General features: G+C 39.8%; 1 protein-coding gene across 12 annotated transcripts in view; it reads right to left on the reverse strand.

The window, feature by feature from the left end:
- LOC137379700 (ataxin-7-like protein 1) overlaps positions 1-13049 on the reverse strand; it is a 269395-nt gene that overhangs the window by 82031 nt on the left and 174315 nt on the right. For all 12 annotated transcript variants that reach the window (XM_068050925.1, XM_068050924.1, XM_068050923.1 and 9 more), the window contains one exon: positions 5624-5916. In XM_068050925.1, coding sequence (XP_067907026.1) covers positions 5624-5916 — 293 coding nt within the window. The remainder of the gene's footprint in view (positions 1-5623; positions 5917-13049) is intronic.

Genomic DNA, 13049 nt, shown 5'->3' on the forward strand with positions numbered 1-13049 from the left:
ACCCGGAGCTCAAGCTTCTGCACCCAGTAACACTTCCTGCAGATGTGTTCGTCCAGGACACGAGGTGCGTCCATGACTTCCCACATACCGCAGGGTGCACATTCCGCTTGGTCAAGCTGACCTACCATAACGTAACTTTAAAAACTTTTTATTACAATGAGAAGTAAAATAACTTACCAGTTACTCACCAATCAGTTTCTTCCCCTGTACCAAAGTGAGAGGCAGCTAATGGAGGCTGAATAAAGGTAGAAGAAAGAAAGGAGCCCTCCCACATGCACCAAACTCCCACTTTACACTCTGTGCACTTAAATTTATTTTTAAATTTACAGTTCCCCTTCTTACCGAACTCCCTCAATTATTAAACTCCCTTCTTCACACTCTGTGCCCTCCAGCAGCACTCAATCCTATAAAACAACCAGGCTACCTTGAATCTACAGGTCAAAGTCAAAGTAAGCTGTGTGTACAAACATTTAATGAAGATACTGAAAAGGTTAAAATAATCACAAACTTGTTGCTCACCTTGGTTGCTTTGAGGTTGTGCTGCAAAAGATGCATGGCTGCAAAGGAGTGAACACTATTGATGGCCAGGAAAAAAGGTGCTGCTACCTGGAACTTGGAAGAGTGAACAACTCTTGTGTTGAAGAAAAGGCATGGAATTAAATCAGTTTTGTTTTGTGCTGGGCACCTTCTGATGTGGCCGCAGGTTGTTGCGAGATGTTGGTAGCACTTCAGCATCAGCTGCAGCATTTGAGGTCACTGAGGTTTTGAAGAGCTACTGAGCGATAGGAAAATACTACCGAATGGTAGGGAAAGAGGCTGCAACAAGTGGCATAGTTGAGCTTTCATCAGCGGATACACTGTCTGGGTTGATTAATTGCAATGGAGCATGTGGCAGAGACCTGAGGATGAACTGTGATGCAAGAAGATGGTGCAACTTGGTAAGGTACATTGACAGCTGCGTGAACAATGCAAGGACCATAAAATTTTTTATTTCTGCATAAAATTTCTGGTGTTTCAAGTTGAATAGGAAAGTATTAAATACTAAAATGGTGGGGAGCAGGGTGGAGGGAGATGCAATTTACTGAGGGGCCATTTGTGGAATTGTAAAGTGTATTGAATGCATAGGAGTTCCCTAACATTACCCATGAATATGCATACAATTTAATGGAAGACCATTCTCTAGGTCTGGGAATGAAGACCTAGTGACATTTTTTCAAACCTATGTACTCAATTCATCTTCAGAAAATTCATATATGCTTGCAGTAATACCAAGTTTTAAGAGCACTTGTTATATAAAGTAAGTTTTCTGGCACATTTGTCCCATAACTTTTCTTTCCTCTTTTACCTTGCATCTGGGCTCTCTACCGCTTGTGGTCAAAATACCAGGATGCCAACTATTGTCAGACTTTCACTGGCCACCATCGATGACCAGGTGCCAAGATGCATTCGAGTAGCCAAAGGTCAAATCTTCCCTCCCTCTGAAAAGGCACCTGGTGTCTGCTCAGCATTTTCCCAAAGCAACAGAGTCAAGTGTTCTGTTAATGGATGTTAAATACCTGGTAGTTGAAGGTAATAGGGTGAACAGGTGTTGGGTATTGATCAGTTAATTGTACTCAGGTGTATATACAAAGAGGCAGCCAGCACTGTCTGGGTGTTGTTAGGAGTAGAGAAGTAAGCTCTGTGTCAAGCAATAAACAGTACCCACCAAAGCATCCTAGTCTCAGTGTCTTCTTGACAAACAGGTTTATAAGTTCCTCTAACAAAGTGGAGGATCAAACATCATCACGTTGCTTTATGGGGCTGTGCACTGCTGCTCCAACACACTGTGCTACACTATTTCTCTGAATAAATTTAGTTTCTAAAAGTTTAAGATGACAGCGTCACTAAAATTTACAAGTAAATATTGCAGCCAGTATGAGACCAGTGAAGCAGCTCAAGCTTTATATTGCAATTTTCCTAACCTGATTACAGCATAAAAGATGAAGTATGAACATGAATGAACTGTAAGCAAATTAAAGCTAATGATGATATGATAAATGATGGCTTCATAGCTGAACAGAAAATGCATCATACTTCTCACAGTCCTCAGCTAATTAACAACCCTACCCACTAATCTCAATTATTCAACACCTATGATGAAAAATAAGGAACAAGCAAACAAGAGCAAATTTGAATTTTACTCCAAAATACAAGAGGTAGTCAAATGAAGGCATCTTATAGCATTAGGAAGCAGTCAACACATCTAAAATAACTTCTGAGGTCATTAATCTTTACAAGTAGCAATTTGCACAGCCTGCTGCCAATTGCATTCTGAATGAAACTGAACTTAATAGTTTATAAAATCTGAGGTTCCAAGATTCAGATTCTAACAATCAGTATTTCAAACCCCCAGTTATTCCTACCTGCTGCTCATTTGATTGTCTAATTCTCCAAATCTAAAAATAAAATGTTGACAGAAGGGCAATGATTCCTCCTACATATGGCCATCAATAAAAAGCCTTTCCAAATGCAACTTCACCAACGCCCACACGAAAAGAAGCACTGCAACGAGCCAAGATACTGACCTGAAGACATTGTTTAAATGTTCTCAAATATTCTGTTCTGCTGGATCGTTGTGAAAACTGATATCAATTATTTTTCACCCATCATAAAATCTCACAGCTCAGGTAGAGGCCATTCAGCCCCTTGTCCATATCAGCTCTTTGAAAGAGTATTCCAATTAGCCCCAATCCCCTATTCTTTCCTCCATAGCCTTGCAAGTTTTTCATTAAGGATACAGTAAAATACTGAATACTGTAAGTTAGGGTCACCTGAGTGACTTGCATCAGGTGTCCTTTATTTTTAAAATGGTCACTGTATATACAGTAAATCGGATGATTCAAATATTCCAGGATTTGCTGTAACTCATCCAGCTTTCCATTTTTTTCCATCTTCACCTGGGACCGTGCATAATTCCAGAGCCCTGCTAGCAGGATGTGATTTCAGTTCATTTTCTGTTTGTTGGGTTTCTTAATTCATTGCAATTGCATGGTCCCTTTCCAGCAAGGGAGGGATGTCCTAATCCTAGGATCTGCTACATTGGCAGCCTGCACAGGGTGAAGTGGCTGCCATAGGGCTGGAGTACCTAGTAGATCCCAGCCAAATTGTGGGGGAATTAATGTCCTGCAGACAGCTGCTAATATTCAAAGCGGTAGGCGGTAGCTAGCCACTCATCGGTACCTGACATACAGGTGGATGCGGTATCCAACTCTGGCTGGAGGCATTCCTGCAGGTTTGATCTTGTAGTGTGTTGACCATCAGAATCTGATCATGTGACATCAGATCACATGGCAGTGAATCGCAAGAGTTCTACAAATCTAATTGGACACCTCTTAAAGGTTCAGACCCCTGTAGTTCAGAATTTTTATTTGTAGCTTCATGCCAGCAGCTCTTGAGAGAAGTTCCAAGAACCAGGAAACCATCCGGGAGCAGTCAAAGAGGAGAAACTGGGGATGGGGAAAAGGGGGAACAGTTTGTTTCATCTCTCCCCCAAAGGCCCAGTCTCCATCTTGCCTCCCTCAATCTTAAGTCTCCTGCAATTTCAGTGAGTGTCCCCCCTCTGCTGCACCCCCATGATTTCAGGAGTCCCCAATTCTCTCTTTGTAAGTATTCAATCGCAGAGATAGAGTGGTTTCTCTGCTGCTGTGCATGCTGGGTAAAGAGATCCCCAGTACACAAAAGCCATTTTCTTTCACCTGCTGCCACTCTGCAGTTGCCTACATGTCTGGTATTTTATGTTATAAATGGACGAGGTGCATTGAAGGTTGTTCATAATTTGCAAGTATCTGTGGTTTTAAGGGACAGTATAGATTATTTGGGACTGTCAGTAATTGTGCTTTTTTTTTCTCAATAGAGGTGTCTTTTTGGCTGGGTGCCCATTTCTACAGGTTTGCCTGTATATCCATTTCCCCTTTAAAAGTCACTGTTGAATCTACCACCCTTACAGGCAGTGCATTCCAGGTCACAACAAATTGCTGCACAAGTTTTCCTTCCTCATCTCTGCCCTGGTTCTTTTGCCAATTATCTTAACTCTATGTCCACTGGTTACTGGCCCTCCTGTCAGTGAAAACAGTTTCTACTTATTTACTCAATCAAAGCTGCTCGTAATTTTGAATATCTCTAATAACTCCCCTCTTGACATTCTCTGCTCTAAGGTGAACAATCCCAGCTTCTCTAGTCTTCCCACATAACTGTAGTCCCTCACCCCTAGTACCATTCTGGTAAATCTCCCTTGTACTCTCTCCAAAGCCTAGACAGCCTTCCGAAAAAGTGGCGTCCACAGTTGGACGCACTACTCCAATTGAGACCTTACCAGTGATTTGTAAAGTTTTATCATAACTTCCTTGCTTTTGTATTCTATGGCTTAACTTAAAGCCAAGGACCCTGTATGCTTTTTTAAAAAAAGAAACAGCCTTATCAACTTGTTCTGCCACCGTCAAAGGTTTGTGTACGTAAACTCCCAGGTCTCTCTGTTCCTACACCCACTTTAAAATTGTACCATTTAGTTTACATTGCCTCTTCTCATTGTTCTGACCAAAACGTATCATTTCACACTTTACTGCATTAAATTTCATCTGCTATGCGTCTTCCTATTTCACCAATCTATGTCCTCCTGAAGACTGCTACTAACCTCCCGTTTATTACATTTCAAAGTTTTGTAAAGTTAGAAATTATGCTCCCTATACTCAATCCAGGTTATATATATATATATATATATATATATATATATATATATATATATATATATCAAAAAGAGCCATGGTCCTAATACTGACCCTTGCGGAACACCACTCTACAGTTCCTTCTGTCTGAAAAACAACTGTCCATCATTACTCACTGTTGTCTGTTTCTTGGCCATTAACGTATCCATGCTGCTACTGCCCTTTTATCATTGGAGTTTCCTTTCCCAAGAACATTGATTCTTGCTGACACATTAATCCATGGGTAACAGAAACCCTGCAGTACCTCATCCAAGTAGCCAGTCAGTCAGTCAGTGTTGGCATGTTGTTTGACTAGAGGGCAGTGCAGCTGACCCAATTGTGACCTGACAGAATATCCAGACACAAATGCATGTTCCAGAAGAGCACCCTGGATACAAATAACAACAGGATCTCTGGATTATCTTGCTCCCTCCCTCGCCCATGGACACCAAGACCTATTGTGCAAATCCTACTTTCTCAGAAATCCAAAATATTTCATCCTAACACCTAAATGTACACACAATGTACACAAATATTGGTTTCTTTAAAAATGGAAGTAATTTTAAATCCCACTAACTGCTTTTTAAAAAAATGTATTTTTCATAGTTTTAAACAGTTCCCTCCCCAAGAAACTCAGATGACTGAATATGTAAGCTTTGGACTGCACTCACTGGAATAACAGGTTGCAATGTATAATGCTTCTTTCAAGCACTCAAGTGATTTTTTTTGTTCAAAATCTTACCTTCAACATGAATGTAATATCAGTGATCAACAATCCAGCTATCTAACACTAGGCAGGCATTATTTTGCCTTGTTACTGTAAATTTACTGTAAATGACACATAATTAACTGCATTACAGGAGAAAGTAGGTGGAAATGCTCACCAGAAAGTCGTTTGTGAGACTTATTACTGCTTTTAGTGCCATTTTGGTGTTTCTTGTCTATCGCAGGAGGGACTATTGTTTTCCCATTCAGAATCTTCTCAGGTGAAGGTGGCACAGGCTTTGATGTTGTTGATGCCAAAGCAGATTTAACCAAAGCTGCAGAAGATGTGGAGGATGAAGAGGCAGAGGAGGTGGTGGAGGTGGTAGTGGTGGCGGAACTCATTTTAACATTGGCACCATCTGCTTTCACCAGGTTAGGGATCTTCTCAAGGCTGACTACTGGGACAGGAACACTGCAAGAAAAAGTCCCACTAGTTAGAATTGGTCCACGCTACAGCCTTGTGTTTTTTTTTGTGTTAACTCTTTCACCGGCACAAACAGAAAACTAAACTTAGAGGTGAACAAACTGCATTCCAGACAGTATTTGGTCAACAATTTTGATACTATGGCTGCATTCATTTTTTTAATTGAATGATTCATAAAACATCACGATGTGAAATTGTATGAAATGGATGCATCAAGAGTTTTAGCAAACTGAAAAGCAGGGAATAAAATCTTCTCATTTAATAAGCAGCAATAAAAAAAATCAGAAGCACCTGGACTTTTGCAGTTCTGAGTCTTTCCACACAAGGCTGAAATAGCAAGTGAAAGGGCTAAAGGGACAGTACATGTTTTCTGGTGCAGTTAAATTTGACTCCAAAAACTTAATTAACTCAACAATTAACATACTCTTAATTATTTTTATGCACACACCAGTTTGGCCAAATATTTAAGACATTTTAATAATAGCTGTATATAAAAATGATCAGGATTGATAGAATATTCAAATGGCACTGTTAAAAATAATGTTCATCCTCTCCAATGACTCAATTAGTTAAGCCCACTTTGTATTGCGATACTGAGCAGTATTGATGAGGCAGTATTTGTTGAAACAGCCAATCCCTGGCCAGAGTGCAGTGGAGATATTATAATTAGCCTCAACGTTCCGAGGCTGGTATTAGGAGCAGAGAGGGGAGAGACGGTGGCAAAAGTAAGTGTTCAGGGTTCCCATTTGATTTCAGTAATTCCTGCTACAGCTATGCATTACTCAATTCAGCTCAGCTGTAATGGTTTCCATGGTCCAACAGCTTCCGGACACTCACTCTTGAAGAATGATCAGTGGGGTGAGCTAAAAGAGCATTAATTCCACTACCAAAACAAAAAAAGGAGTAAAGGTGATGGGCGTGAAATAAATAGATCTTGTGACAGAATCACTTTTCTAAAAATAATGTCTCTTCAAAGTTCAGGATTGTTAATCAGCATCTTAGTAAGGCACAGAAATGAGTTAACACAGAATTGGAGGCATGGAGTCAGATGGTGTTGCAAAATGAATTAATGATATGAAATTCCTACAACAACAGGTCACTTAAAATTCAGCATACTGAAGGAGGGCGGTTAGTACTGAACTCTAACGATAGCAGTGAGGAGGCAAGTCACTTTTTACCATATTAGTCTAAAACAAAAACAAATGTACAGTAGAGATATTACATTATCTGGTAGTCAGAGCACTGAAAAAGCTTGCCTGAACATTTAAGAGGAAAATATTGACACCTGCAGCCAAAGTAAATGTTCAGTCTGTACTGAGGTTTGGGGTGGGGGGGTGGGGGGGGGGGGGTGAGCAGAACAAAATCTGACTGCTGGCTGGAAGTTAAATTGACCTTCTCGTATATAATAATATGGTAAGTCTGCTGGTGTGACTGAACTAACTGGGCCGGTTTAAAGCCTGCCCCTAGACTACAGCTATCATCATTGAAACAATTATGTATGCATCGATGCACAACACGCAGTTGTTGTTACTTTTCGGGATACAGACCTTCTCATAGAGGCCAGCATTGTAAAAACTAGACAATGGATCTGTAGAGAAGGGCACACCTGTAGAGAAGGGTGGACAGTGGCAACCAGCACTACAGGAATCCATTTTGTGAGGACTTCAAAGGCATCAATCCGTTTATGTTACTGGCAAGACTTCAGCAGGAAACAGTGCCATCACATAATTGCCACAAAGTGGCGACTTACAGGCAAGCAGAATCCTGGAAACAAACTGCTTGCCACTAGACAGGGGAATGCTGCTTATGCCGGGGGATTTAAGAGTAGAGGACCAGATCGAAATATGTCCCTAAGTTCAGCAACACCATACTACATTCCCATCAAAATCAGACCTGGGCAAAGATTCAAGAAAAATTGTTAGAGCAAGACAAACATACAAGTAGCATAAAAGAATACTTAAAAAGAGAAAAAAATAAAATTTTGACGAAATGCTCATTTAAAAACCTCTCCTTTTGCAGATTAGGAATGTGAAGTTGAAGTAATGTATTTGTAACTCTCGAAAATCAAAATGCACTGAAGAAACCCTGTTACTCCCTAACTATCAACATTGAGAGAATAACCTCACCACACGGAATGCACCAGTTCAAGAAGACGGCTCATCACCACCTTCTCAAGGTCAACCAGGGATAGGCAATAAATGCCAACCTCACCAGCGATGTCTATATCCCCAGAATTAATTTTAAAAACATTTTTGACCGTTGGACCTAAGCTGTCAGTGTGCTCATCCGTATTGCTGGGGCTTCCTTTGATTTCTGTCCCAAGTCAAACTCCCTTTTTTTCCTCCATCTCCAACTTCACTAGGACCATTCGATGCTGTTACTCTCACCAACCTCCTCAAATGATATACTCAGATGTTGTGCACCCTACCCTGACGTAGTTTCCTGTTTGGTACATCCCTGACCACCCTTGCTGAGCCCCAGGAATCTCCACCTTGGTAGTTTCTCTCCTAGAACTACTACTCTCTGTGACCATCACTAAAATGAGTGACACAATTTAACAAGGTCATAAAGAAAGCAAACAAAGCACTGGGCTTCATTTCTAGGGTGATGGAATTAAAAAGCAGAGATGTTATGTTAAAATTGTATCGAACCTTGCTTATACCACACTTGGAGTACTGTGAACAGTCCTGGTCTTCATATTGTAAAAAGGATATAGAGGCACTGGCAAATGTGCAGAACAGATCTGCAAGAATGATACCAGAACAGAGAGCTTTTATCGATCAAGGAACATTGAACTGGCCAGGGCTCTTTTCACTAGGAAAGAGAAGACCGAGGGATGACCTGGTTGACGTCTTTAAGATTATGAAATGATGTGGTAGGCTAGATGTAGAGAAGATGTTTCCAGTTGTGAGGGAAGCCAGAACTAGGGACCATAAATATAAGATAGTCACTAATAAATCCAAAGAGAAATTTAGGAGAAACCTCTTCACCCACAGAATGGTTAGAATGTGGAACTCACTACTACAAGGAGTAGTTGAGCCGACAAGCATATTTGCACTTAAGGGGCTAGATAAACACGAGGGAAAAAGAAAAGAGGGATGGGTTGATGGGGTTGGATGAAGAAAGATTGGAGGAGGCTTGTGTGAAGCCTAACAGCAGCATGAACCTGTTAGGCCAAATGGACTGTTTCTGTGCTGTAAAAACTATGCTATTCTATGTAGTTGATGCCCAATGTCCTGTCCCCATGCTGTTTTTGTTCCCTCATTCTCCTCTTCACATTTCATCCCTCCTGCTTTCTCTATCCCTCCCTTCTGCTCTTCTTGCCCCTCTTTCTTCGTCTTGGTTCAATTATGCCCTTTTGTTATTCCTACATGACACGTAAAATGAAAAATCCCTATGTCAACTAGCACCCATGACTTTAATTATACGCTTTTGTCATATTATCAATTTCCCCAAGATTCCAAAAAGCTTTTCATCCAAAATTTTTATTTCAGTAACTTAAACTTTTAATTTACAAAATAAGTGTTTGAACAAAATAAAGCAAAATTGAAGAAATTAGACATTTCACAATAATACAATTAAATTTATCCATTGAGCTATCTTTTTTTAAAAACTTGATTAAAATTTGTTTTTCAAAGCCCCTGCCCCTCCCAAAACCCTGGGCTTAAAGGGGAGTATGAGGTCATTGCCAGTGTTCAAGTCCCGTGTCTTCTTTTAGTTTAATATTCATCAAATAAATTCCACACTAAGTTGTCTCAGTTTTGTCAAAACAGTCTTAAAGTATTGTTAAATTACAGCACCATATTTCTTTTGCAATGTGTTCAGGGAAATTCAGCCTTTTGCTTCAGCCTTATGTTTATACAGGTAAAGACACAAAGACAGCTATATTGTTTATCTTCTACATTGTAATAAATCTTACACAAATAATTTGCTAGTGGCTTACAACTAAGAAGAAAATTAATATCAAATGAGGCTAGAGACCTAGACAAACTTCCAACTCCCCTTGCAATAATGAATATGCCAAGCAGGTTTCCAGTAAAAGGAGTTAATGCTGTCTTAATTAACTCCTTCAAAAAGAACTGAATAAGTAGCTGGACTGCATAGAAAGTTAACCAAATCTAACATGAAAGTCAAAGTTTCTTGTGCTGCTAGAACAAAGGACATGTAATTGTGGAAAGTAATCAGCCAGCGTTGAAGAGTGGAGAGTGAAGATGTGGGAATCAATGGGTTGATTTTCTAGAGTTATGAGATAAGTTATATAGTAGTTTCTCTCAGGAGATTAGGTAAGGTAAAATTTACAATGTATAGGAACAAACTTTTTCAGGCAAATGGTCTTTATCCCTTTGATGTTATCTTGTGATTGTAACTACTTTTACTGGGCTGTACGTCAAAAAAAATCTAGTAAGTGCAGACTTTATCCCTCATGGTGAACAAAATGCCCACCATTACCTAACTTTGTAAGATTACGCATTACTTCAAGACTGTAGCATGTACATTGACAAAATTATCAGTTGAAAGCTTTTCAGTCAAGTTTAGTACCTTAGCTTGGATGGTATAGGCATGGAAATATGGCATACTGAAGTTTATAAAATCATACAAATTACAGCACAGAAGGAGGGCAGTTGGCCCATCATACCTGTGCCGGTGCTAGCTCTTCAACTAGAGCTATATCCCTGCATTTTGCCCATATCCTTTTACAGAATGGGGTTAGGATTAGGAACAGGAAACAGCAAAGCTTGGATCACAGCCTCTGGAGAATAAAACAAATGCAAACAAGGAAGGAAAATGACAACTTGAACATAAACAGATCACTAGCTCTGCATCTATTTACCTATTATATATTAAATCTGGCATGGAGGCCACACTTCAAAGAAAACTCATTTAAGTACCTGCAGTACCAGTTACTCCTGTAGGTGATGCTGTGATAGGGATATTCAATGTTAAACATGCCACATTACGTGACACACAGGAGGTGCTATTTCATAATCAGCTGGTATTTTTTCCAGTAACCGAAGGGGGGGGGGGGGGGGGGGAAGGAGAGGGCAAAAGGTAGCAGGGGAGGAGGAGAGGAGCAGGAAATGGTGACGTGTAAGTGATTGGGGCAGCGGATGGGGGAGGAGGGTCTTTCTTTTCCCCAATTCCCACCCCAAATGCCATTAATGGCATCTTTCCCTGCTACACCACCTCATATCTGAAAGAAAGGACAGAGAGATCATCAAAAGGACAAATTTAGGAAACAGAAGCAGTGGGAAGGGGGAAAAAAAAGAGACATGGGAGAAGAGGAGAAACAAAATCAGCAACACGAAGACCTCTGACCATCTCATTTGATCTTCACCACCTGGATGGTAGACTGGCAGAGCAGATCACCCATCCTTTATCAAACCTGCCCATTTCATTCTATTGATTTCATGGCGGCAGAGCCATTTGCCATACAACATTACTGTCCAGGCAGCAATTATCAAAATCTGTCCCCGTTTGTGCAACAGCACAGGAGATTGATGAGTTAACACATTAAAAATGCTACATCTTTTCATGCAGATATCACATTTCGGAAATCACACTTTGTTACAGAGACAAAACAATCTTGAAATTCTGGCTGTTTCTTCGCTGTAGCTTGAAAATGACAAGTACATTCCAATCTTCAGAGATCCATGAGCAAACAGCAAATACATCTTGTGTGACCTCAGGCTGAGCTTACTATTAGCAATTAGAGGTTTTCTGGCTTTAAACACATCTTTGCCTTAGCAGCAGAGTTATCATCGTGCATTACATTATACAATGGTCTGGTCATTACAAAATGAAGTATCTGATTTACCATGAGCAGTGCCACAGCAGATCTGCTTGCTATAATAAAATAGTACACCCAAGTGTGCACTTTGTGTTCATCATAATTCAGGCATTAAACACAGTGACTAGTACAAAATTCTGTGACACACTTCCTTTTTCAAAAAAAGAAAACCATTAACAAAAACAAACTTTCCAAGAATATTAAAGACTGGACCCATCAGGTTCTTAATTCACTTTAAAATCCAGACTACTTATCTCTTCTAAATAGTGATTAAACTTTGAATAAACTCACTGTGTTCATTTAACACTCACAAATTAGCAGCAGAATAAATCATTGTGTTTTACCTGTTCTATCCTTATGAAACAGCATATCCTATACCAGGAGTAAAATCATAGGAGATATATATATATATATATATATATACACACACGTGTATGCGTGCATATATATATGTGTATGCATGCGTATGTATTACATAAGTATGTATATGTGTGTATACATATGGCTGGCGGGCAGCCATAAAGACAGGGCTAAATTGTGGCGAGTCGAAGAGACTTAGTAGTTGGCAGGAAAAAAGACAGAGGCGCAAGGGGAGAGCCAACTGTGCAACAGCCCCAACAAACAAATTTCTCTGCAGCACCTGTGGAAGAGCCTGTCACTCCAGAATTGGCCTTTATAGCCACTCCAGGCGCTGCTTCACAAACCACTGACCACCTCCAGGCGCGTATCCATTGTCTCTCGAGATAAGGAGGCCCAAAAGAAAGAAATATATATATATATATTATATATAAGCATGGGTATATATATATTACATATACACATGTATGTATTATATGTGTGTATAGATGTGTGTACATATCATGTGTGTGTATATGGTGTATATATATGTGTATATATACACATATATATACACCATATACACACACACATGATATATACACACCATATACACATATATGTATGTGTGTGTGCGTGTGTGTGTATATCATATCCTTGGTACATCCATCACAATCGTCAGTCGTACGAAAGGTGTCATTATGTCTCAATACATCTGATGGGCTCAAACTTCTTATCTATAGCAAAGCAACAAAGCAGATCTAAAGAGGTAATTATGTGATAATTGTGAACTTAACAATCATTTAAGTTCAAAAACCTACTCAAACAAAATGACCAGGCAGCAACGGCTGCCAATAAAGGATAACAATAAAAATTTTGTGAAAATCCTTTTCCCTGCCTTTATGGATTCACACCACCTGAAAATTTTACTACTGGAAATAAGGTTTGCAATAAAATTTATGAAGAACCTGTCAAACTCGCATTCCAAATGCTTCCA

Source organism: Heterodontus francisci, chromosome 18 (assembly GCF_036365525.1).
Source record: "Heterodontus francisci isolate sHetFra1 chromosome 18, sHetFra1.hap1, whole genome shotgun sequence".
Classification (NCBI taxonomy): domain Eukaryota; kingdom Metazoa; phylum Chordata; class Chondrichthyes; order Heterodontiformes; family Heterodontidae; genus Heterodontus; species Heterodontus francisci.